General features: G+C 33.0%; 2 protein-coding genes across 4 annotated transcripts; both read left to right on the top strand.

The window, feature by feature from the left end:
- Positions 1–2,636: 2,636 nt before the first annotated feature.
- LOC114188129 (receptor-like protein 4) lies at positions 2,637–8,761 on the top strand. 2 transcript variants are annotated; one of them, XM_028076669.1, is made up of 10 exons: positions 2,637–2,930; positions 3,818–4,873; positions 5,350–5,497; positions 6,032–6,103; positions 6,381–6,452; positions 7,014–7,085; positions 7,163–7,240; positions 7,371–7,552; positions 8,214–8,363; positions 8,446–8,761. In XM_028076669.1, the coding sequence occupies exons 1-9, from the start codon at positions 2,846–2,848 to the stop codon at positions 8,345–8,347; spliced, it is 1,899 nt and encodes a 632-aa protein (XP_027932470.1). In that variant the 5' UTR covers positions 2,637–2,845; the 3' UTR covers positions 8,348–8,363; positions 8,446–8,761. The 2 variants fall into 2 exon arrangements, with proteins under 2 accessions (XP_027932470.1, XP_027932469.1); XM_028076668.1 differs by having other exon boundaries at positions 2,639–2,930; positions 8,472–8,761.
- Positions 8,762–12,027: 3,266 nt separating this feature from the next.
- Positions 12,028–13,481, top strand: LOC114186970 (ethylene-responsive transcription factor 12). Of its 2 annotated transcripts, none has more exons than XM_028075059.1 (2): positions 12,028–12,709; positions 13,126–13,481. In XM_028075059.1, exon 1 carries the CDS (start codon positions 12,202–12,204, stop codon positions 12,706–12,708), a length of 507 nt encoding a protein of 168 aa, XP_027930860.1. In that variant the 5' UTR covers positions 12,028–12,201; the 3' UTR covers position 12,709; positions 13,126–13,481. The 2 variants fall into 2 exon arrangements, with proteins under 2 accessions (XP_027930860.1, XP_027930859.1); XM_028075058.1 differs by having other exon boundaries at positions 13,123–13,481.
- Positions 13,482–24,833: the final 11,352 nt, after the last annotated feature.

Below are 24,833 nucleotides of genomic sequence, written 5' to 3'. Positions count from 1 at the left end.
AATCTTGAACTTTTAAATTGTACTAACAAAAATTATAATATGTAAATATATTGTATTTTTTTATTAAAATAATTATTTTTTCAAATTTATTCATTTAATCTTTTTATTAAATAAACCTAATTCATTTAAATCTAATTTTATAATATTTTTAACATATCAATGATAATTTAGTAATTTTGTTTTTCTTTCAATTAAATATAATTTTTAATCTTTTACCTCAATCAAATTACTCATAAATTTTTACAAAATTTTACTCTAAATTCCTTTATTTTTACATCTAAAACCCTTAAAAATAACTAAAAATCTTCACCCTCTAAGTAATTTAACTTTTTACTTTTTTTGTCATCTTCTGTACTCTCTTTAACTAATCTAAATTAACCAAACCAATTTTAGCAAAAGAATATACATTTTTTATTTTGTACATCTTAACTCCTTGACTTACATTCTTTTACATTGTCTTAAGAGGTTAAAAGTCACCATATCACATGTTTTAAAATTGTCTGAGGTAAAAAGGTGGGAACTAAAATCATTATTTTATATTTTTAATAAATATTTTTAACTTCAAATTATAGATGGTTTAAAATTAGAATGAAAAATTTAGAAGTGGGAAGTAAGAGGATAAAAATCACATGTAATTTTTAAAATTTTAAGAGGTTAAAAAGTGGAGACTAATACCATTAGTCAATGTTAGTCTTATTTTTTAATTTTTCGTTTTGATTTTAAATCAATTGTCACCCTAAATAAAAACTATTTAATAAAATGTGAATTTTAATAAAAATATCCGCATAACATTTATATAAAATTTAAGTTTGGTGTCAATTTAAAAAGGGACAAAATTATTACATTTCAAAATATGTTTGGATTAAATTCAACAAAAATAATAAATATAGTCAAAATTAAATATAAAACATTAACCTTAATACACCTCATTTATCTACATGTGACATGATATTTACTTGATACCTAAATATTTTTTTTAAATTAAAAGTAAATAAATAAATTAACAAAAAAAATACAAAATGACAATTAACATATGCATTGATTTTTTAAACAACATTAGCATACAAGATTATATTATGACTGAATTAAATAAACTCAACAAAAACACGAGCCATGTTAATATTTGGCAGCCTTAATATTTAAACAAAAATATATCACTTGTTTTCTTTTCATAAAAATAAAAACCCATTGAGCCATGTTAATATTTGGCAGCCTTAATATTTAAACAAAAATATATCACTTGTTTTCTTTTCATAAAAATAAAAACCCATTTTTTCATCCAATATAGTCTAAATAATCACTCAACTTAAACCAAATAAATTTGTTGACTTTTAGAGATGACAACTTAAGAAAATAAATATTTTACAAATAGATCATTTAAAAGTAAATAATATAATTTATACACGACTTTACTAAAATTTTGTTTATAACTTCAAAAGTTATACAAAAGATCATTATTTTCAAAATTAAACAATAAAATAATACAAAATGTGTCAATATTCTAAAAGAACCATTCAGATATTAAATTATTATGTAAAAAATAAAACATTCTGGGCACACTGCTAAAAAATGACAAGAAGAATTAAAAAAAATATTAAAAATTAAAACATTTTGACCTGGTTTGAGAATATAATATTTAGTATTTATTGGTCAATTCATCTTCGCTATAGTGCTTTGACCTAGTCCACACAATGAAAGTTTAGCACTTTATATTTTGTTTTTTCACTTTTTTTTTTTCTGAAAACCGTTCTCTCCACTTTCCTTGTGTATTGCAGCACTGCAAACTGCAAACATTGAAAAAAAAATCAACCCTGTAAAAGTTGGTTATTAAAACTTATTTATATATTACTATTAATATTTTACTAAAAATTATGTGAACAATATTTTACAACTTTTCATAGGTATTAACTTTTTTTTATGTTGAAAATGAAGAATATATATATATATATAGTGTCAAATATAAAAATAGTTTTTCACCGGTAACAAAATGAAAAATTTAAGACACAGTGGAGAAAAGTGACATAAGGATTCTAAGTGAAGACGATGATATCATGTAAAAATTCATTTCAAATTTGACCATCCAATGCGCTGCGTCCGCTGGGATGATGTTCGCCTATGATTGCGCCCTATTCAAATGTCAAAACTCTCCAAAGTCAACACCATCCACCTCTTCTCCACCGTCCGATGAAGAATAGAAAAATTCCTTGTTAAGGCCAATCATGTAATTTCCTTTTACTAACATATTTTAATTAATCAGCAATTATTTGACACGACATTTCTCCTCCATGAACGGTTATTCTTTCTGTGTACCTAAACTAACCTCTCTCTTTCTCTTTTCTCACTCACTCACGTTGCTGTTGTCGTTTCATAACAACAGAAAAGCAGAATCCATTCAATTTTTTTTTGTAAAGAGATAAAATAAGTGGGTCTCACATGCAACTACAGAAATTAACTACACCTTGATCAAAAAGGACCAAGCTACAACCACTCCCCCTAAACTCAAATCAAGCCGTCAAAAAAAGCGGACCCACAAACAGTAACCACGTAGAGTTCAGACCTACCATACTTTCACACACGTCAATTAATATTGAACCATTAATGACCATTAAAACCGCTGGGATGGTTCGCGCCTGCATTAATCGTGATAAGGCTCAGTACCACCATAACAGCTGTTCCTTCATTAGTTCACGGGTCAACTAAACGTAGTAGCTAGTGAATGTGAATTTGTGAATTTCCATTTCCATCTGTGTGCAGTGTTGCTGCGAAGTGCAGACACGTTTGTGCGCTCTCTCTCTCTCAAGAAAAGTTGGGATGTGAGAGAGAGAAAAGAAGAAGAAAAGCGAAGATGGCGAACATAGCAACGTTTCGATTCCTTCTGCTGTGGACGCTTTTCCTCTGCTTTGCCTTTACTACGCGTGCAGCTCAACGAGGTGAGATTCTCTATTTTGCATTGAAGTTGAAAGCTGAGTTGATAAGGATTTGGGCTTGGATGTGTTTGAATTTCGTCTTGTTTTGCTTTGAATTAAGTTATAGAGGTGATGCTTGAATCTGAGTGGTGTAGGGGTACATTTGATTTCATCTGGTGCGCCAAAATTGCTCATGGATTAGAGAAATGCTAAATGATGCAGTTTTCCGCATCTTCTTATGTTTGTTAACGTGCTTTGGGGTTGAAGTCATAGTATGAGACAAAGCCAGTAGGCAACACTGAATGATTTAAAAGGGGGGAAAATGGGAAATTCAATAACATAATCAAATTATTGTCTGCAACTTAACATTTTGCTTACAGGCCGGACGCGTTGGTCAACTTAGAATGGTTCATGACAGACATTTCTCCGTAGCGTAGTGCTTTGATCCTATAAAATCATAAAAACTGAGCATTTCCAAACTTTAAAAATAGCGATGCTTATTTAACTCCTTTTTTGTTATGTTATGTTCTATTATCAGTAAGAACTGGTGGAAACTGAGCATTTCCCTTAGGTTTGCTCTCTGCCAGTTTAGTAAGTTATCATGGTTCACGAAAATGCTTTATTGGGGGTTGTACGGTGCACAGACTGTTGTATTTAATCGAGCAGCATCGTAGGGATATGATTAAATTATGCTTTTGTGCGAGTGTGAGCGTGCAATCTTTTGACAAACTACAAAATGACTTACATCAAGAGGTCGGTTCTGGCTGCATTGTAATTGCTGCTGGGGAATTTCAGTGCCAACGAAACCAGCATGATAGCTTGCACGTTCCAGTGGATTAGGATTTTGTTACTTTTAACAGTTTATCCCCTTTGAGTTGATTTAAATTTCTGAGACATTGTATTCGTTTCAGGGCCATATGGCATGCATATAAGCTGTGGGGCTCGTCATGATGTTCAAACAAAACCAACCACTACCCTTTGGTATAAAGACTTTGGTTATACAGGAGGTATTCCCACCAATGCATCTACGACAAGTTACATTGCCCCCCCTCTGAAGACTCTTCGCTATTTCCCCTTGTCTGAAGGTCTTTCAAATTGCTATAACATAAACAGGGTGCCAAAAGGGCGCTACTCAATCAGGATCTTTTTTGGACTTGTTGCACACACTACAGTTACCGATGAACCTCTATTTGACATCTCAATTCAAGGAACACAAATATATTCTTTGAAATCAGGCTGGACCACTCAGGACGATCAAGCATTTACCGAAGCCCAAGTATCTCTTATGGATGGTTCAGTATCAATCTGTTTCCATGGCACAGGTCACGGAGATCCGGCAATTCTTTCGATCGAGATTCTTCAAATTGATGATAAAGCTTATTATTTTGGACCGGATTGGAGTGAAGGGGTAATGCTTAGAACAGTCAAAAGATTGAGTTGTGGGTTTGGACAGTCAAAATTTGGTGTGGATTATGGTGCAGATCCTCGGGGAGGGGACAGATATTGGCAGCATATTAAAACTTTTGGCGGGGATTCTGATCAGCCGAGATCTGTTGAGACTAGAATCAAACAGGCTTCACATCCACCAAACTTTTATCCCGAAACTCTTTATCGATCAGCTCTTGTCAGCACTAGTAGCCAGCCTGATTTAACATATACATTGGATGTGGATCCCAACAAAAACTATTCTGTTTGGTTACATTTTGCTGAGATTGATAACTCAGTGACAGCTACAGGACAAAGAGTCTTTGACATTATGATAAATGGAGATGTTGCTTTTAGAAATGTCGACATTGTGAAAATGAGTGGCGATCGTTATAGTGCTCTTGTGCTTAATAGAACTGTTACTGTTAATGGGAGAACTTTGACTGTAACTTTGAGCCCAATAAAAGGTAGTTTTGCCATAATCAGTGCAATTGAGATATTGGAGGTTATAACGGCTGAATCAAAAACATTATCAGATGAAGGTACATGCAATGCCCTATTTTTTCTGACATGAATTTTTATAATAATCAAACACAATCTGGGTTTTGTTCGGGTTTAAGCCAATAAATATAACAATTACATTCTTAGGAACTTACATGTGATATAATTATACATTTTCTGTTTTTTTTTCCCCCCTCATGTTAACAACACTCTTCATGATACTCAGTTATTTGGGACTTTGACCGTGGTATGTGCTGCTCATTGATACTTTTATATGCATTATCATACTTCTTGTGTTGCCTTGTCTTTTCATACTTTTCCTTAACCAATTACTGCTGTTGTTCTTACTTCCTCTTCCTCTTAACGATGAAATTCAAGCCTATGAGTGTTGATTTGTTCCTTTATGATACTGCTGCATCTAGTTGTTGTCTAATTCATGTAGTGTTAGTCAATGTGATTTCTGTTAATCCAAATGCCTATAAAAGTTTGCTTCTTGATTATTGTTCTTTTACTCTAGTTATGGCTTTACAAACGTTGAAGAAGGCTTTGGGGCTTCCTCCCAGGTTTGGGTGGAATGGTGATCCATGTGTTCCCCAGCAACACCCGTGGACTGGAGCAGATTGCAGATTGGACAAAAGTAGCAGCAAATGGGTCATTGATGGACTGTAATTTCTTATTGTCCTTGGTCTTAGGCTTTTATTGTGTATTTGGTAGTGGTAGTGTCTTAATTCCATCTTCCTCTGTTAATTCTTTGACCTTTTTTTTTCTTTCTCATTATTTCTTTACTTTTGCGACGAAAGCAAGAATAAAAACCATTTCTTCAGCATAGAAGCTTCGAAGTGTGAATCCCATAATAAAACAAAATGAAATTATAAGACTCTGTCTATAAGTATGCCTTTGTTCACATTGATAACTAACATTTGAAGACCAATTTCACACTCACACACACACACACGAATAATCCTTTTTATGTTTCCTTATTTGAGGGAGTGACCCTTACATTGATCCCCCGCCCTCTTCCTCCTCTTTGTTAAATTTCGTTGTTCCCTGATTGTATTCATTAGTAAAAATATACTTACAAATCCACTCTGCTTCATGTTGGTAGCTCTGGGTTCCGAAACCATTGCATTTTTCTTTGAAAACTGTATTTAATATTTAATCTCAATATCTTATTGACTTGGTGCTGTATCTGTGAACAGGGGTCTTGGCAATCAAGGTCTGAAGGGCTATTTGCCAAATGACATTTCCAGACTGCATAATCTACAAATCCTGTGAGTTTGAAATAGTTTTTCTTTCATGAAAACATTATTATTTGTTTCATGGCAATTGGCATTGCATGTATGTATGAATCATGCTTGATAGTTGATAACACGATAAAGCTCTGATAATTAAATGACAAGTTGCTTGAGAATTTCTGATATTGTGACATTGAATAATTGATCTCACTTTATTTATTTTTTATTTTTATTTCACTGTTTCCCAAGATATACTAACATTGAGCTTGTTCATTTTCATATTCCTTATGTTTATTATACTTTTGCATGACAGAAACTTGAGTGGAAACGGCATTCGTGGGGCTATTCCATCCCCACTTGGAACAATAACTAGCTTGCAAGTGCTGTAAGTGATTTCTTGTTCTTTAGCTTATTTGACCAATGGATTTTTTTTATCTTTGTTTCCCAGGTCATTCTATATATGGTACAATGCCAATATGTGATTTTCATCTTCAGGATAGGTGTATTAGAAGTTTTATCAGATTCTATCTTAACATTTCTGTGGGTTAAGCCTTAGAGGCATTAGTGGCGTGGCATAGCAAGACGTGTGGGACAAGATGTACTTCGCATGAAGTATTGACTTGTATTTATACTTTTTTCACAACATACATTTGTAGTCCCCACCTATTCTCCATAATTCCTACTGACAACCGGGATTTCTTACTTAGACCAAGCCATAGTGTTGTTCCAAAACTATGTATGAAGCTAAAACCTCTAAAATAAATAACAAACAGAAAGTGAAAAGGACACTGTTCCTCTTATGTAATTTTTGTGACTCAGCCTCTTCATGCTTTGGTTTAAACCTCTTGGAGATTTGCTATTTAGCTTCGCTGTTAAATTATGCGAGGTTTGAATCTTTGCTTGACTATCATGGTGATGTGATTTCTGAATGCATGTACACGTGCAGTGACCTATCCTACAACTTCTTCAATGGATCGATTCCTGAAAGCCTTGGACAATTGACATCATTACAGAGACTGTAAGATTTCTGAGTATTTAGCTTGACCATATGAGAATAATTAAATGATAAATCAGTATTAAGCAGTATTCATGCAGGAACCTTAATGGGAACTTACTGTCTGGAAGGGTCCCAGCGACTCTAGGAGGAAGACTTCTACATGGGGCAAGCTTTAAGTATGTTTTCAAATGTTAAACTATGTAAAGAATATTTGTAATGCAATGAGAGAAGAGGCATATCTATATGCCATTCCTCCACTTTCTCTGTGATTAAGGTTGCTAAATCTGCACTTGTGGATGGGTGCAGTTTTACTGATAATGCAGGTCTATGCGGCATACCTGGATTACCCACTTGTGGACCTCACCTTTCTGCCGGTGCTAAAGTTGGTATTGGCCTAGGTGCTTCTTTTACTTTTCTACTTCTTATTATTGGTTCAGTTTGCTGGTGGAAACGGCGGCAGAATATCCTCCGAGTTCAGCAAATAGCAGGTAAGAATGTTAACTTGTGGGTTATAGTTGTCCTAATAAAATGTCACTGGGTTGAGGCTGTGGATTACAACTTACAACAGTTCATGACCGATTATAACGGCTTCTGAAATTGTTTGTTTTTTTAAGAGTTACTGCACCAAAATCAGACCGGTTTTGGGTAAGATTGTTTGGGTTAGCAATCTTACCCAGATTGAGCTTTGAAAACTGTTATTAATATAAACGAGTGCAAGACCAGTGTCTTATTGTCTGTTTTGAAGTTTTCTAACCGTAAATTTGCAGAGAACGAATTGCTGTAAGAATTTGAAATAAACACTACGAAACCATTATGAGATTTAGTAAATGTTTTGTTGATCATTTACTCCCAAAAGGAATGGATAATAAAAATTAATATTTTTTTCTAGAAATAAATTTGTTAATAATGTCACACTTCTTGATCAAAATAATCATTTTTAATTTTCTAAACGTTGTAATTGGAAAAGCAATGTGATGTGTAATTTTTGTCCGAGTTTTTCCCTCACTATATGCAATCTTAACGTTTTGAAACAGATACGTTATCTTTCACAGTAGTTTCACAGGATAAAGAAATTTGAATTTGAGGGAAATGTGTCGCTTCATATGTGACATTGAATGAAAAATTTATACTCTTGATTTTCTTTTGTAGCGAGGGCAGCTCCATATGCGAAAGCTAGGACCCAATTTTCACGTGACATCCAGATGGCAAGGCATAATAACAATAATAATTATGGCAATGCTCACACTGCTGCCGAGAATGGGCCTATCTTGCTTTCACGATGATATCCCATTTTTTCTGGTATCTTTTAAGCACAATCATAGCTCTCTTTTTTTTCATTTTTTTCTGCTTCCTATCATAAATTGCTTCTTTTAATCAATAGTCCTATCTATGTGGCACTAATTGCAGAGTAATCCGATCTTCTGATGGCTGTTTCCCATAGCGTGCTTCTCCAAATATTGACAACAGTTTTTTGAGCCCCTTAAAATTTCTTACAAGCTGGGAACCCTCTTAATTTGTAAATCAGAAATTTGTACATGATGCTTACATTTTAGTTTCCTATTTTGTTTGAACTTCTATACATTTTTTTTTTCTTTTTTCTATTTAGTGGAGGATTTTGTAACAATTTAGAAGTTCAGATACAAATAGAAATCATAATGTTATATGCATATAGGAAAAGCAAGGTCCAATTTACATAATGCCTGCCACAGTTTTCACCTGTATCCTATTGATGTTATCTGCAGATCATTTTAATAGGCGGTATGGTTGTTTGTGCCTTGATAAGGAAAAAAAAAAACCCACCAAATTGCCAATTTGCCAATTTGCATCAGCAGAAAATTGGTTTCTGAATTGAAGTTGGTAAGAAAAACAATTCACTGTACCAAATAAAACTCACCTATACCGGTCTGGTCTAGATTTCTTGATCTATGGTCCATGATTAGGTTTTTTTGTGAGCATGAGAGCACACACATATATATACAAGATATTTATTGAGAATATTTTTTTCTGAGAAATGAGTATTGATTATTACGTATTATCACATGTTAAGATTAAAATTATATAAATTAAGTAACTTTAAAATAGTCGTAATTTTTTCAAAGCGACTTGGTCATAACTTTAAATGATTTTAATATATTTGGCTGTACAGATTAAATGTATGATAACTTTGTTGACATATATTCCTATTTCAGTATTAGAAACATGAAGCAAGGTAGCCGAGTTGATTTGGCAGCACTACAACAGAACTAAAGGCCAAAAGCCCAAGAGCCTACAACCAGAGAGCTCCATCAAACAGTGTCCCTCAGCAAATCAATAGAATAGAAAGAGATGGCTCAATGTACTAATTCCGTTTATCTGAATTTTGTCCTACAGTTTTCTAAATTCTCAATTATGTTTCTCTCTTTTTTTTTTTCTTTTAAAACATAAAAATGTAGCACATTTCGTCAAATTTATTTTCACACCATTAAATTATGAAAAATGATAAATATACATTTTCATCTAGGATACACTTATTTTACACTCTCACAGGTCAAATAAGTGCAATGTTTTAGTTAAATTAGTGTAGTTTTAAAATCAATATATCAATTGTAACACCTATAAACGTAACAATAAAATTAAAAGGTTTTTTGAGTTTTTCATAATCATCAATTATCACTTTATGATGGAGACAAATGATATTCTATCTTTACAATATTTTGATTAAATTTGTGTAATTATGAGTTAAAATCTTAGCAATAGTATTAAATTGAAACATGTCATTTTAGAGGTGCCCAATTAACGACATTCTTAAATTGTTTAACACAAACAAGTGAATAATATTGTAGCATCGACCGTAGATGTCATCATAAAATAAAATAAAATAAAAGATAGTAAGGAAAGAAATTTGATCATTTTTTTTAATGTTTTATCACAATGTTTACGAATGACATCGTTTCGAACTGATTTATTTATTTCTGTAATTTTCTTTATAATACGTTATCATTCCATTAAGAATTTAACAAACTAATAAAGTATAAAAAGTTTGATGAAGAAACACATGATAAAACTCAGAAAATAATAGAAAGAGAAATTTAAATTATTTACAACAGTATTGTGTACAGTAGTGTAAAACGTAGGAGTACGTACCACGTTTCATTTTATTAAATCGTGCGCATGGACTCTGCAATAGTACGTCATTTCAAATTTCAGTCAACCTGATTCTCAAGAATCACTTCTTCTCCAATCGTAATTTTGAAGACAGGCCTGGTTGGTTCAATTTTATTTATTTTTAAGCATCGTTATTTAATAAAAAAAAAATGCATTATTAACAAATGATCTTAACTATATTGTTGAAAATTTTATCGTTCTGTAGACTTATAGTTCATTTTACTCTCATCAGATCTTAATCACAGGTCATGCCAGTTCAGGTAAAAATATATAAGATGATTTGAAAGAGTTCATACATCAGGGCATCGATATAAGTTTTTGAATACGCTGAGTAACAACATTACATATGATTGTTGAACTTGTGATACAATGTTTATCTGAGTGAGGAGAGTTGAATTATTGAGATTAGGACTAAATTATTAGGAGTCTGTTTTGGTCGTGTTAGTTATTTTTATCTTCCGAAGACTCTTGCTTCAAACTTGTAGCTCTGCATGTCCTATCCCTGTCTTAGGTCCACTGGTCCAAACTTTACCTAACTATGGCTGCCTCCAAATAATATTAATGGTATGATAGATGCTAATACAATTTATTTAGACTATTTTGGTAGATTTTAAAAAAATTTCATCACATTTTGAGTAAATTTTGTATAAGAGGTCGTTACAACATGATGTATATTGTGTCCGTTGAAAGTGGGTTTTGAAGGTAAAGCAAAGACAGACGCAGGGATGTTGTTTGATAGACAGAAACAGAGAAATTGAAGGGTAATGAAAAAACATCCCACGGAGCACACAAAAGGAAGAAATAAAAAAGTTGGCGTCCTATCATATCATGATGATGATGAGGGTGATGGAGTGAGTATAGAAAGTGAAACCAAAAGGCAAAGTTTAAAAAACAGAAGAAAAAAGAAAATAATGTAAAACCAGTTGTCCTGGTGCAGGGAGAGAATCATTGAAAGATAGTCGAAACATGTGTGGCGATAACTCGATTTAAGAATCGAAATAGTGTGTGATAAAAGAAAAGAAAAGAAAAGAAAGGAAAAAGAAAAGAGAAAGGGATTCACGTGAACATTATTACATTATTACATCCGTATCTGTATGTGTAGGCATATAAACTGTGCCCGTCTGCTTGGTGCAGTGAGTCTGAACACCCCTGGCATTCACCACTCACTCACACTTTTTATAATAATAATAATAATAATTTATTTATTTATTTTACAGTGGTAAGTAGTAGTAAGATGGAAGAAAATAGTAAAGAAAAAGAGTTATTAAAGTGAGAGAAAGGACAGAGCCCAACAGAGTCAAACACGCCAAATAGAACAGAGAAGCCCATATTGAGAGAGAGAGAGAGAGAGAGAGTGTGGCCCAACACCACCTGTTCCCTGCAACTCAGACACTCTTCCACGTGGGAGTCTCTGTCACTGCACCAACCCCAACCCCACACTCTCTCTTCCCAATCCCACTCCCCCACCTCACTCACCTCACCCATCCTCTCTCCTCTTTCCCCTTTCCCTTTCATTACGTCAACTCAAATTCCCATTCACAATCTCAATCCCAAAAAAAACCACACATTACCACTAATCCATTCTTAATTAACACTAAATAATGTCAGGCGCCGCTCACCCAACGCCGTACACACCACTAGGGCTTACGTCACTCCTCCTTCTCACACGTCTCATCAGGCGGCGGCTCCACAATCTCAATCCACAACCCTCCGATTCTACACCCCCAACCCTGATCAACATCAACGGCTCCCATCTAAAGTGCCCATTTTATCCAAATTTGCGACTGTGTGCGTGTGTACGTGTATATATAAACCAAAAGGCAAAGCAAAGAGAAAGAGAAGGGAAGTGTGGTGGTGCCGGCCAGCCGACAATTACGGGAGGTTATGTGGGTCCCTCCACTTTTATATACACACATAGTCATTTGTTGTGTTTGTTCCCTTTTCATCAACGTTTTTTGAGTTTGAGTTTTAGTTGGTACTTTGCTTTCGTTGCATGATGGCGTCTTCTTCTTCTTCGGCCTCTCGCGAGGGGCACTACAGGGGCGTCAGGAAGCGACCCTGGGGACGCTACGCCGCCGAAATACGTGACCCCTGGAAGAAGACACGTGTCTGGTTGGGCACATTCGATACACCCGAGGAGGCCGCCCTAGCCTACGACGGCGCCGCCCGCTCTCTCCGTGGCGCCAAGGCCAAGACCAACTTCCCCCCGGCGCCCGCCCTCTGCCTCGACCTCAACGCCCCTTCTTCCGATCACCGCTGGCCCAACGTCCCCTCCCGCACCCTCGTCCTCACCGAGTTCCTCCACACCGCCGTTCTCAAAGACATCGAACCGCCGCAACCTCTTCCTCCTGCCACCGCCGCTCTCCGTCGCCCTGACGGCGCTGTTCCTCTCAGTGGCGGAGTTCAGGTCGTGGAAAGCTCCCAGACGGCGTCGTTTTTGGGACTTGTCCGGCGCGGGATCCCCATCGACTTGAACGAGCCTCCACCGCTTTGGCTATGAGGTGTTTGATCCAAGTTCTGACTAGGTTTTTTTACGTCGTCGTCGTTTTGCGTTCCCTCGTACCTGATTTATCTTGTATGTTTTTAAATTTTCCATCACCTCGCTTAGGTTTTACTATCTGTACGTTCATGGTATCTATCTGTCCATGTGAGTCTATCTAACATTAGGTTAATGGAAGCAAAAAACGCTATGATATTGTATATACATTTATTTTCCTTATCAATGACTCTACAAATTTTGTAGTAGTGGTAGTTTGCGGATCCAGTTAAAGTTGTTTATGTTGTTAGAAGATGATATTCAACGTTTTTCCATGATTGTGTGGTCTGAAAGTTTTTTAGTTTTGCAATGTTGGTGGTAGTGTAGTGTGGTTAATTTATTTTTGGTTTGGCGCTTTTGGAATGTTGGGCGGCGTAGTAGACAAGCGAGGAGGGATTGCGAACCGTTGATGCGGTTGGGACCACCTGGGAAAGAGAAAGGACGAGCGTGAGAAGAGACGCGCGCGTGAGAGTGCTTGCTGTGTGGGGAGCGGGAACTGCGAAGCGAGCGTGTGGGTATCAGCATGATGGCATTCCTTTTCTAGTCAGACCTCTGCTTCTTATCATTTTTGCAGCGTATATTTTCCACAACCCTTAGACCCATTCGCCATCCATAGCGCGTACCATTTATACACCTTCATATTCCTTTTTACTTATTCTATATACTTTCCTGTACTTCTATTTGCACATGAAACTACTGTCAACAAATTTAAAAACAACTACCTTATTTTCTTTAAATCGTGGAAATATCTTAATCAATGCGTGATGTGTGGTAGTTCAAAGTTAAAATTATTTTGTTTTGATTATTTTTTATTATAATATAAATTATATATATTAACAAAAATACTAAATCATTTATTTTAATTATTGATTTTTATCATAATCAAAAGTATGTTAACAATTAATTTTTTGAAATTATTGGAAGTAAAGAGGATTATGGAGCAAAAGAGTGCATGCAGTGAGAGGGAAAGGGTTTGGCCCACTCTGCATAGGATGTTGATGAAAGCTAACATAGTGCATTTAACTTGAGTGTTTTGGTAAGTAGCAGAACACAAGTAGGAAAGAGTATAGGTGATTAATGGAAATAATTTATGAGGAAATGAAAATGGTGATGTAGAAGGAGCAGTACAGCATTTTTGAGGAATCAGGCACCACCGCACTGTTAACATGCCGGCTTTTAAAACTTGACTTTTCTCGATGTCTGTGCTATCAAATCACCCCACATTTTTATTTATCTCTTCTTCTTATTCTTAGATAAAGCTAAACACTTTTTTCACCTTTTACATTTTCCTTCTTTCCCTTCTCTTCATTGTGTGTGTCAATTTTTAGCAGCTTTCCCATGTCAATATTTATTTCTTTACTTTCTTTTTTTTTCTGCTTCTGTTCTTATAAATTGTAATTCAACAATTGAGATCGTTTTCTTAGAATTTCAATAGCTTTTATTTTATGAAGCATTCATGGTAGCACATTAACAATACTGCACTTAATAAATCCTATCTGAATATTTTGATATTAATGTTTAAGCTTAGTATTAATTACATACCTAGATGTAATGTCTCACATTCTAGCATTTATCATTTACAAAAATATAAAATTGAAAAAATCATTTTAGAATTGTTTTAGCGTAATTAATCACTACTTGATTAACTAAGTAAAGACTTGAGTATGACTCCTGATCCAGAATAAAAAAATATATTATTATTTAAAATTGGCATAGTTATTCATTTCCATGTGTGACATATAAAACATATGCAGCTCATTCATACTTTGATCTTCTAAACATTCAGATGTACTAATGATTTTTATTTTTTTTGTAAAATTAGTCTTTTTTTATTGTCTGAACCAAAGCTCAAATCAATTGAGTTGAGATTGTCTTATAATAAATAAGTAATTAATTGGTCATACCTATCTTGCATTTATTGTAATCCTTTTAAGACATTAAGAATCTGCATCTTGTGTGTTACTAGAAAATCTATACAAACCTACTACAATAACTTATAACAATAAAAGACTTAATGTGACTCTGAACTTTCACTCTCATAAGGGATTAAATATTTTTCTCTACTAAAAGCAAGTGTTTATACTCCTAAAATCTCAAGTTGGACATATAATAGTTCGTCCTTTCATTTTATGAGGTCCAAAACAAAAACCAATGGAAGCATATTTTTCCTTTCCTATTTTCCATAATGCAATGTCCATTTAAATCCAATCATAATCAGACCATAAATGTATTTTTTTTATTATATTTTCAACAGTATGTTGCAGAGTAAGCATTAAAAAAAAAACTATGATAGAAACTATTAATCATGTGACTTGTTGAAGATATATTATAGAACTATGGTTCATATTTATAATCACAGAACACATTAACTGATTGGAGCCCACTCCATGGGTTAATCAGCTAGTATTAGATTGTTTTAGTTTAATAAATTATTTTGAATATGCATTTAAATTTAATACTGGATTTCCAAAAGCAGAAACAAAAGGTACAAATAAAATTTAAGACGATTGAGTGGAAACTTGGAGATTTCAATTAAAGAATTTAAGATGACATCAAGCAATTAAATTTTAAAAATTGTAACTCTTTCAGATTAACTTTAAAATCTCAAAACTTTTATTTTTTACAAATTTAAACTCTAATTTACGATTTAATTATAATTTTTTATTTATAGTAAAATTTATTTTAAAATTTATTTAGGAATTAGGAATATCCCTCGTATTTCTTTTTTCTTAACAGTAATAGAATGACTAAAAAGTTTATTAATATAAAGTATTTTGAAAAATATAATGAATGATAATAATGACGAAAAAGAAAGTACGGTGCAAGAGGTGGGTTAACATTTATAGGATGAAACTATACAAAGATGCATATAAGCCTACGGATGTGACTGAAGGAAGTGAATGAAGCCAATTGATTGTTCCTTCCCTTGGGTGACCAAAAGAAAAAAAAAAAAAAAGAAGAAAGATTGTAATAAAAAAATGTGAAAGAAAAAGAAAATTAGGTGAAAGTGATATTATTATGAGAGGGGGAAGAGGGGTTAGCTTGGGTTTTTGTGAGGTGAAGCAGTGATATTATTATGGAGAGAATGTGACCTATTGAAACCCAGTTGTCAGAAAACTATTATGAGCACACAGTTGAGTGACAAAAAGACTCAAGACTGCAAAAGTGCAATACCCCACCATCCCCACACGCAACACCCCCCACTATTCTTCAACACCCATTACTATAATAATTACTTCTCTTTATCACCCTATTAATATTAAATTATCATTCATATACTACTATTTTAAGTTTTTCTTAATATTTTATTGGTAATAGTGAGAGATAAAATAGAAGAAAAAAAAACGTCATGAGGAAGCAGAGCACACAGCTCTGAAGCTGCTCCACCTGCGCCCAGCCGGCCGTCATTTCACACCAACACAACACAACTCTCTCTCTCTTCCATGTGGTCCCTTTTTTTCCTCTTACTATGTTTTTTTATTATTATTATTATGGGGCGGTGCACTGTGGGACCCACATAGTGAGAGAGGAAAACGTGGCGTGTTTCTGGTGAGAAGCCCCATCACCACCGAATCTGTCGGCACCGCACACGTCACGCTGCTCTCTCTTACAATGTCACACGCAACACAACACATCGCGTTTTGTTCTCTTTCCTTTACGCAAAAACACACCACCACAGACACCAAAACGTAATAGGGTCTTTTCTTTGGTCTTTCTCCCCACTACTTCCTCTTCCCTTTCTGTTTGTCATTTTCGCTATTGCTATCTTTTGTCCTCTCTGTGGTGCCGCCGTATACTCTCCATTGACTGCGGCGGCGCACCGATGTCATTTTTAACACCACTCATTCATTTTTTTTATTAATTAATTAATTAATTAACCACTTAATAGATGTTAGAAAGGAAGAATAAAAAGGCAAGACCTGTTCACATTTCATGCTATGCATGTATCATTATGTATTCACACGTCATGCAACATGTGGACATGTTATGTCACGATTATCATAGTGGAGTTTGGTTGTTGACCGCGCGGATCCCTCATCCATCAATATATCGAAGGTGGGAGCCCAGGCTTAGACCAAACATTTATTTGTCGTTTTTCTTCATTTTTCTTTTCTGAATATTCGTCTCATTCATCACAATTTTTTTTTTCACATATTACATGTACGATGAAATATTACCTTGCTCCTACATAATTTTAAAATAATTATAATCATGGGTATTTGTTCTTTTTTGCATGAATACACATTTGACATTGAACAAATTGTTAATTTGATTTTTCTAATATTTGAAAGGAAAAATAAAATATATTTTAATATCATTTGTAGTAATATTTTTCCGAAGTGAATGATATATACAGTTTTTTACCCTATATACAAGGAAGAGAAAAGAGAAAATCATTTGAGTGTTTCTGCCAGATTCATTAGCTTAAGCAGAACAAAATTATTTAGTTCATTTTTTTACTCAGTAATGTATTAACTCAAATATCACAATTATAAAAAATTTGACAAAAATCACAATTGTGACCAAAATATCACAATTATCATATTTAATACAGGAATCAAAGAGCATACTTTTTTATTAATTAATATTAATGACTAATACAGCAACCAATTCAGTATAATGATCACTGTAGAACTCAATTTATTATTTTAGTTATTAATAATTTTAATTTTTAAATTAATATTTCAATTAGTCATAATAATTTTTTGTTTTTAAAAATAATTATTATCTAGAAATTTTCTTATAATTATATACAAAAGAAAAAACTTACCAAACTTATTATCTTCAAATTTTAGATTAAAATATATTTTAATTTCTTATATAAAATAATCATGGATTAATGACGTTGAATCTTATTTCCATCTTGTGAAAGAAAGATAGAAAATTTTCAAACAATCCAGTCCCAATCTGAAGATATTATAGATGTGATCAAATATTTGACACCCTTGTAATAAGGGGATACACATAGTTTTGAATAAGATAAAATTAATTATGGAAGAAGGGAAATTGCATTCAATACGTTTACACATGAACTAGTCTGAAAAGTTTGAAGTCCCCTTGGACAGTAGGGCCTGCAGAAGAGACTAGATCGAGATGTTCTTCTTTGTTTTCTTTCACTATTATTATTTTATATTTTATTAAAATTCTCTTGGTATTCATCTATTTTTTTTAATATTTATTATTATTATCATTTTACAAACTAAAATAAAGTTCTGTAAATGATATTAACATGAAAGTGTTAGTATAAATTAGAATAGGTTTATAATATTTGGTGTAAAGAGTTGTTAATTAAAGATATTGTTGGATGAAGGCAATCCCACGCAGAGATCTGTAGGACCCATGAACCAAAATGTGGAATTCATAACAAAAGAAAGTCAAGAACACACTATCTGCTTTTACGCGTACACCAAATTTTTCTTAGATTCTATACCCATCTATTTCTTTACGATTTAAATGACATTCATGTGTACACGTCACACTCACCCTTAATTATTATTGCAACCTTAAGTATACCTAATTCTTTCCCTTCAGTTTACTTGGACTTCTAAACAAAACCACCTAGTCAAATTTGTGAACAACTAGGACTGTTAAACAGCTGGGTCCACTTTGTTTGGGCTCATTAAGCTATTCAACTAATTTCCTCTTTTCTTCTCATCGTAAATTACTTTAGATGTCCAACATTTGTCACTTTCCTAAGTTGCACAAATCTTGATCATACCAGTAATAACATTTAATTTTAAGAAAGTTTGTCTAGCTATTTTATGTCATAGTTTCTTCTTTATTCTAGATGTTAACAATATACCTTTCACATTATATGATAGGTTTAATTCAGGTTTTCTCTTTAAAACTACTTTATTTTTTTATTGGACCTTTCATTTTTATTTTTAAATGTTTTTTTTTCTATCGATTTTTTTTTTTATCCAATACATCATGTCATCTTTAGATTAAGACACTCCTAAAACAAGTACAGAGAAAGATAAAAATTAACCAATTTAATTTAATCAGTATGGATTTCGGAATGCCTGATTATGGTCCATGAGACAGGTTTTCGGAATGCAAGAGTCAAGTATGGATTTCTCTCTGTATGAGTCATACTTGCAACATAGTAGGATGAAGTGTTTAATCAGTATATCAATCTTTTTTTTATAGTTTTTGTTTTCCACTGGATTTATTAATACTTACACATTTTTTTCTTCAGGGGTCCTTAAATTAATATCACGACTTCCTATTTGGATAAAATGGAAACTTCTGATATTTAGAAAAATTAAGAGAAAAAAAATGAATTCTTATAGACAAAACATATGGTTAAATATAAATTTTCTAGAACTTAATAAGACATTTTAAAAATCATCTAGCCCCTACTAGCTAGACTCACCAAGTAGGTTACGTATTTCAAACATTTGGAACATTTAGAAACAATAATATCAATCACCTAATTAGTTTTTGTTGTTTAATGTATTACAAGATTTGACATTAGATAGATAATATTCTACCTACCTAAATATACAACCTACGTGAAAAACTATTATGTCCATAAAGAATCCAGAGCCACTCATTTGATAGGGCATGAAATATTTGAAAAACCATACTTACCTTTCACACTTTATATAATGGACGGCTAAATTTTTTAATAGACATGATATATACTATGGTCGTTATCGTGATTCATGTGATGAAGCACAACCATTGAATGAAGTTGAAACGAAAAGCGGGGACCATTCATAGTTCTGTTCTTAGGTAGTGTTTTGAATTCAAAAGTTGTTTGTTTGATGGGCCAGTAGGAGATCGTGTTAGTTTTTGTCTCATTCGGCCATGGCCATGCAGCTGAACAGACATTCCTCAAAGGTCCTGTAAAGAAGTATCATTTGGCTTTTTTATAAAGTCAATTACTTCATCATTAAATCTTTGTTAAATCACTTCCTCCATTTTCATTGCTTCCTCCTTTTTAGGCCATTTCTTTTTATTGGATTCTAGGCTTTACTCGTGAAACCAAATGCAGAAAAAAGTTACCTGAAAGTTGAAGAAAAGGAACGCAAAACCACTCCTCCATTCCAATATCTCGAACGGTCAAGCCACACTTTCAGGTCGTAGTGGAAATCATGATTGTAAAATATAAAGCAGCCCCACTAACATTTTGTACTGTCATATACAATTAAACAGTTTTTAATTCATATGCAAAAAACCATTCACCTTCAACAATACCACACTCTATAGCAACAGTGCTTCATTCATGCAAAGAATAAATTTTTGCAGAAGACTTAGCACAAGCAGGTGGGGGGCAACAATTTTGTACAGTTGCATTTGATTACAACAAGACACACCAGCATGGGCTACAATATTATATTATACAAAAGAAAAAAAGCAAGAGTAATATTCATCTTCTAAGTGTTTTTATAAACAACTACTCCTTCCCAGTCACAATAGTAATAATAACCCATGACCCATCTCATAAGTAGATTGCTCAAAATTTCAGAAGGTAGAGACAAAGTCTTATAAATAGGAAAGTCATCACTTACATGATGATAACAGTATCATCATCAGAAACAGTAACTATCAAAGAATAGTTTATTGAAAACTATAAATTCGAATAACAAATCATAAATAGGGGCGTGTTTATGGGCTCCATTCACCATTAATTTTTAAGAACTTGCAATTTTGCTTCGTCACTATAACAGGGTTACACAGTCATTTGGTGAGACAAATTTCGTAATCCTGCAGAGCATTTTTGAGCTCATTACGTTTTTTCACACATGAATAACGAAATGATTTGTTTTTAAAGTCTAAATTATATTACATAAAACCAGCAAAGTTTTTTCAATTTTTTCATCTCGAATTAATTAATAGGAGACTTAGATATAAAAATGAAACCACCAAACGAAGAGAAAAAGAAGAAATTTCTCTTATTTAATTTTTTGCCTCAACTTGTTATGATTCAGAAAATTGGGCTCAGTACTTACTGCGAGAGAAAGACAAAGGAATAGTTGCATAATTGAGCGTGTGAAAGGTTTTTCTCTGCAGAAAATAGATGAGTCAAATGCTTGGTTAATCAAATACCTAGGGTGTGGAAAACGTGTTGATTTTTAATGATGCTTGCATTCGCATTAGTCACATAACTTCCATAAACGCAGCCTCAGTACTTATATTTTATTTTCATCTTAGTTTGAATATAAAATGAGTAATTATTGGTTCCACCGCGTATTGGTGTTATTTTATTGATAGAAGCCAAAATGCCTCATCATTCTCCATCTCCACACCAGAACCACAAGCCACGTGCATGTCTCTTCTTTCAATTTTGAATTTAGATACTCAAAATCTTCTAGATCAAATTTCAGTGACTCACCTCTTGTGAACACCCACATGAACATATTCAAGACTTGTACAATTTTCTCTTTTTAAAATATATCTCTGGGACGAGGTTTTCCTCATAATTGATTTTGTTACTATTGTTCCTTTCTCCTCACGTATTTTATCTCATACTTCTGTTTTAATTGTTGAAAATATTGAACATTGATAAAAACCTCGTCCTTTGTAATTACAGTACTAAACGACAAGGTAGAATGGTCAAATATTCCAAATCCACTACTTTTCAGACCACGAAATTTGGTTTTTGACGTTGAACGCGCTTAGAAGGAGAGTGTGGAATGCGAGTTGAGGAGAAAAGGAGAATTGAAAGTAGCCTCCGCCTTTATATTTATATGTTTATGATATTTATTCTTTTCCCTTTCCACAAAAGGTGTCACCTCAATGCACAACAAAATATTTAAAATTATAATCAGCACCAACAAAAAAATAATAATATTATTATAAAATAAAGGACAGCAGCCGCCCACACCTAACCAATTTTTTAACATGTCGTTTTTTCTTATGCGATTGCAATTGTAGTAATTATTTTGACATTACTATTATGGACTACGATAGTGGTAGTAACTCTTATTTAAGCAGCGCATGAATCTATAATATTTATTCTAGATTGGGGTGATATGATTAACCTATGTGTGTTTCGTTTTTGGTTGTGGGAGAGTGAGTGTTCCCCAGCGCTGCAGAAGATAATAGCCGCAATGGGCCCCACACCCACAAACATCTTTTTTTTTGTCCAAAATTGCCGACCCGCCGGCGTAGCTGTCTGTCTCTGTCCGACACGTCACCTTGATTCGTGCACCCTTTTCTCTTTCTTCCCATTCCCAATCCAATTCACTATTCTTTTCATCATTTTATTATCTATTTCTTCTTCATGCCCATCATTCACTATTTACTTTTCATTCTTTTATCACAACAACCACACTACCATTCAAATTAAATAATTTCATACTTATCACCAACACTTTTTATCATAAATCAATTTTATTTAATTATATATATACGCTGCAGTTCAAGTTCATATTATTGTATTGAGCTTCCGCGATTCTCCAATTCAACAAATGTGATCCATAAAGATTTTATCAAAAGAGATCAACCTCATATTAATACTTGTATAATAGAATCAGTCTTTAACTCATAATCAGACAAATTTTTAATGGAGGGTATAAAATACGTACAAAATACATAGTTATTATAATACGGAAACAAAGAGAATCATGAATAATTTGCCTCCACTTGTCGATCCTTGCTCATAATAAAGCAGCATCTTCGTATATCAAATCGACAAAGCAGAGCATGAATCATTGATTAATTTATTTTTAATTTGACATGTTGTCTTTTAATTCAATGCAACTAATGAAATGTTACAATCCGGAAAAAAGAGCTGCGCAGCACTAATCCTTTCCTTGAGCCTGGTGTTAAGGAGAATCAATCATTGCTAGTTATCTAATCTTCCCAACAATTACCCATTTTTCATCAATTTTTTATTCTCCAACTACAATCTTGATCCAACTAATATAGATTTTTATTAATTATAATACATATTTTAGTTTAGCACAGATTTTTGAAATCAAAATCCGGGTACAACATGGAAGTTGCCTTTTTGATCTATATCTGTAATTTAATAATAAAGTTTGACCTCTTTTAAATTGTTTCTAGATGCCAAATTTTAAGTTTATAAATTATGCATATCCTCTTTTACAACTGGTTTTTAATTGTTTTAAGGAGTTATTCACAATAGGTAACGATCTGTGAAAATTGATTTTGAGATGATTTGGAAAAATTGGGTCATTTGATTTATGTTATTTGTGAGGATTTATAGAAAAAGTTTCTTAAAAAAGAATTGTGAAATGAACAAAAAAGCTTCAACAATATTACTTTTCATTGAAAATTAATAAGTAATATTTCATTTTTTTTATTTTCTCAATTATATTTTTATAACAAAAAATAGTAATATTTTTATAAAGGCTTAAATATCTTTTTGGTCCTCATTTTGGTAGTGTTTGTTGCAAATGGTCCTCATTTTGACAGAAGGTTTAAAATGGTTCTCATGTTTACCGAATGTTTAAAATGGTCATCATTTTCGCAATTCGTGTTTTATTTTGTCATTTCTTGTACACACCTTAATACAAACCGTGTCACATGTACAATGCTTCGTTAATGATTTAAACGACATTTTAGAAAAAGACCAAATAAAACACGAATTGCGGAAATGAGGACCATTTTAAACATTCGGTAAAAATGAGGAATATTTAAAACATTCTGTCAAAATGAGGACCATCCGCAACAAACACTACAAAAATGAGGACAACAAAGATATTTAAACCTTTTAAAAAATACACATATAAATGTTTTTAAAATTATCAATCATATCTATCAATCACATTTTTATTCAAATTCATTATTAGCTTTCAATTCATTTAAATTAACTTATTTTTAACTGTTTTTTTCTTCAAATCACTAGTTTTCATCTGCATCATCATTTATTTTTCTTGACTATTATCGCGTTCACATAATCCGAAACGCGTGTATGGTGAGAAAGCTTTATTCTTAGTCACCAATATCAACTATGTACTAAACCAAATTACTTTTGGCTTCAGCAGCATTTTCTTTTCTCTCTGATTACAATTTTCCTATTATTTTTCATTGCTTAGCTTTTTTGTATTCTGAGTTTTTTTTTTCCTTTATGAAAAAGTGTTTTTTGGATGGGAAGAAGGTCTGCATAACCATTAAATATTCATCTCATCTTATTTAATTATCTTTGAACAGAAAGGCTAGTATGCATCGGCCACGTTCTTAAAATTTGCTTTCCAAAGGAAAGGCAGAGAAATAAAGTGAATTATTTTTATTTGTTTTTAATGCATTCCTCATTCATACAGGTGGAACCCTTTCAGAGTCTTCAATCAATCAATTTTGCATCCTGACCCAACCAATGTCAATAGAAGCACCTCGTATAATTAAAATAATTCACCATATAATCAATTAGATATTGTAATTTTAAAATCCCATATTACGCATCAGTCAAAGTCCAAAGTAGTTAAAGTAGAGAATAATAATATGGAGAGAAATTTTTAATGAAGAGAAGGAGATGAAAAAAATGGTAGAAAATATGGGCGGTGATTGCAACATGTGAATTGTGAAGAACAGGACCACATTGAAGAGTGAAGTAAGAAAAGTGTGTGTAGTGTAGAAGTACTTGAGTGGTTGGTGGGCAAGGTACGCTAAAATGGGAATAACAAATGAAATGTTTGGTTTCTACCAAACCAATCGTGAACCACGCTTACGTCTTTCTTCTCTCTATCTCTTTCTATTACAACACAACCTTCATCTCATCATCATTTTATTCTCTCATTTCGATTACCTTTTTATATTAAGCTTAATCCATTTTATTCCCTCCATTGACACCTAGTTTAAGCAAATATGTCATAACGAATTTTCTAAGTCAGAGTTAAAGGACAAAATAACTTGGAATTCCCTTATCTATTTTTATACAAAATATGAATGGTTCCCCCTGAAGATTACTTAATAAAACATCTTTAAAATAAATATTATTAATTTTGAAAATTGATGTTTTTATTTTAATTTTATCCTTAAAAATATGAAGGCGACAATATAAGCATCCTTCCACGTGGAATGCATCTTAGGAAATAGTAAATCATAGGATGTTACTCATGTTATTCCTTTTGTCAAAGTCCAAACAAAATAACGGTAGGCCAATTTGTCTTTTGGCA

Source organism: Vigna unguiculata, chromosome 6, assembly GCF_004118075.2.
Source record: "Vigna unguiculata cultivar IT97K-499-35 chromosome 6, ASM411807v1, whole genome shotgun sequence".
Lineage (NCBI taxonomy): Eukaryota > Viridiplantae > Streptophyta > Magnoliopsida > Fabales > Fabaceae > Vigna > Vigna unguiculata.
Note: the sequence above shows the minus strand (reverse complement) of the source record. Positions and strands in the feature narration are given on the sequence as shown.

Bases quoted from the DNA above. Each gene is read 5' to 3' on its own strand.
- LOC114188129 (XM_028076669.1), top strand. From the start codon at position 2,846: ATGGCGAACATAGCAACGTTTCGATTCCTTCTGCTGTGGACGCTTTTC. The intron at 2,931-3,817 runs GTGAGATTCTCT...TATTCGTTTCAG, and splicing joins TACGCGTGCAGCTCAACGAG to GGCCATATGGCATGCATATA. The intron at 4,874-5,349 runs GTACATGCAATG...CTTTTACTCTAG, and splicing joins AAAAACATTATCAGATGAAG to TTATGGCTTTACAAACGTTG.
- LOC114186970 (XM_028075059.1), top strand. From the start codon at position 12,202: ATGATGGCGTCTTCTTCTTCTTCGGCCTCTCGCGAGGGGCACTACAGG.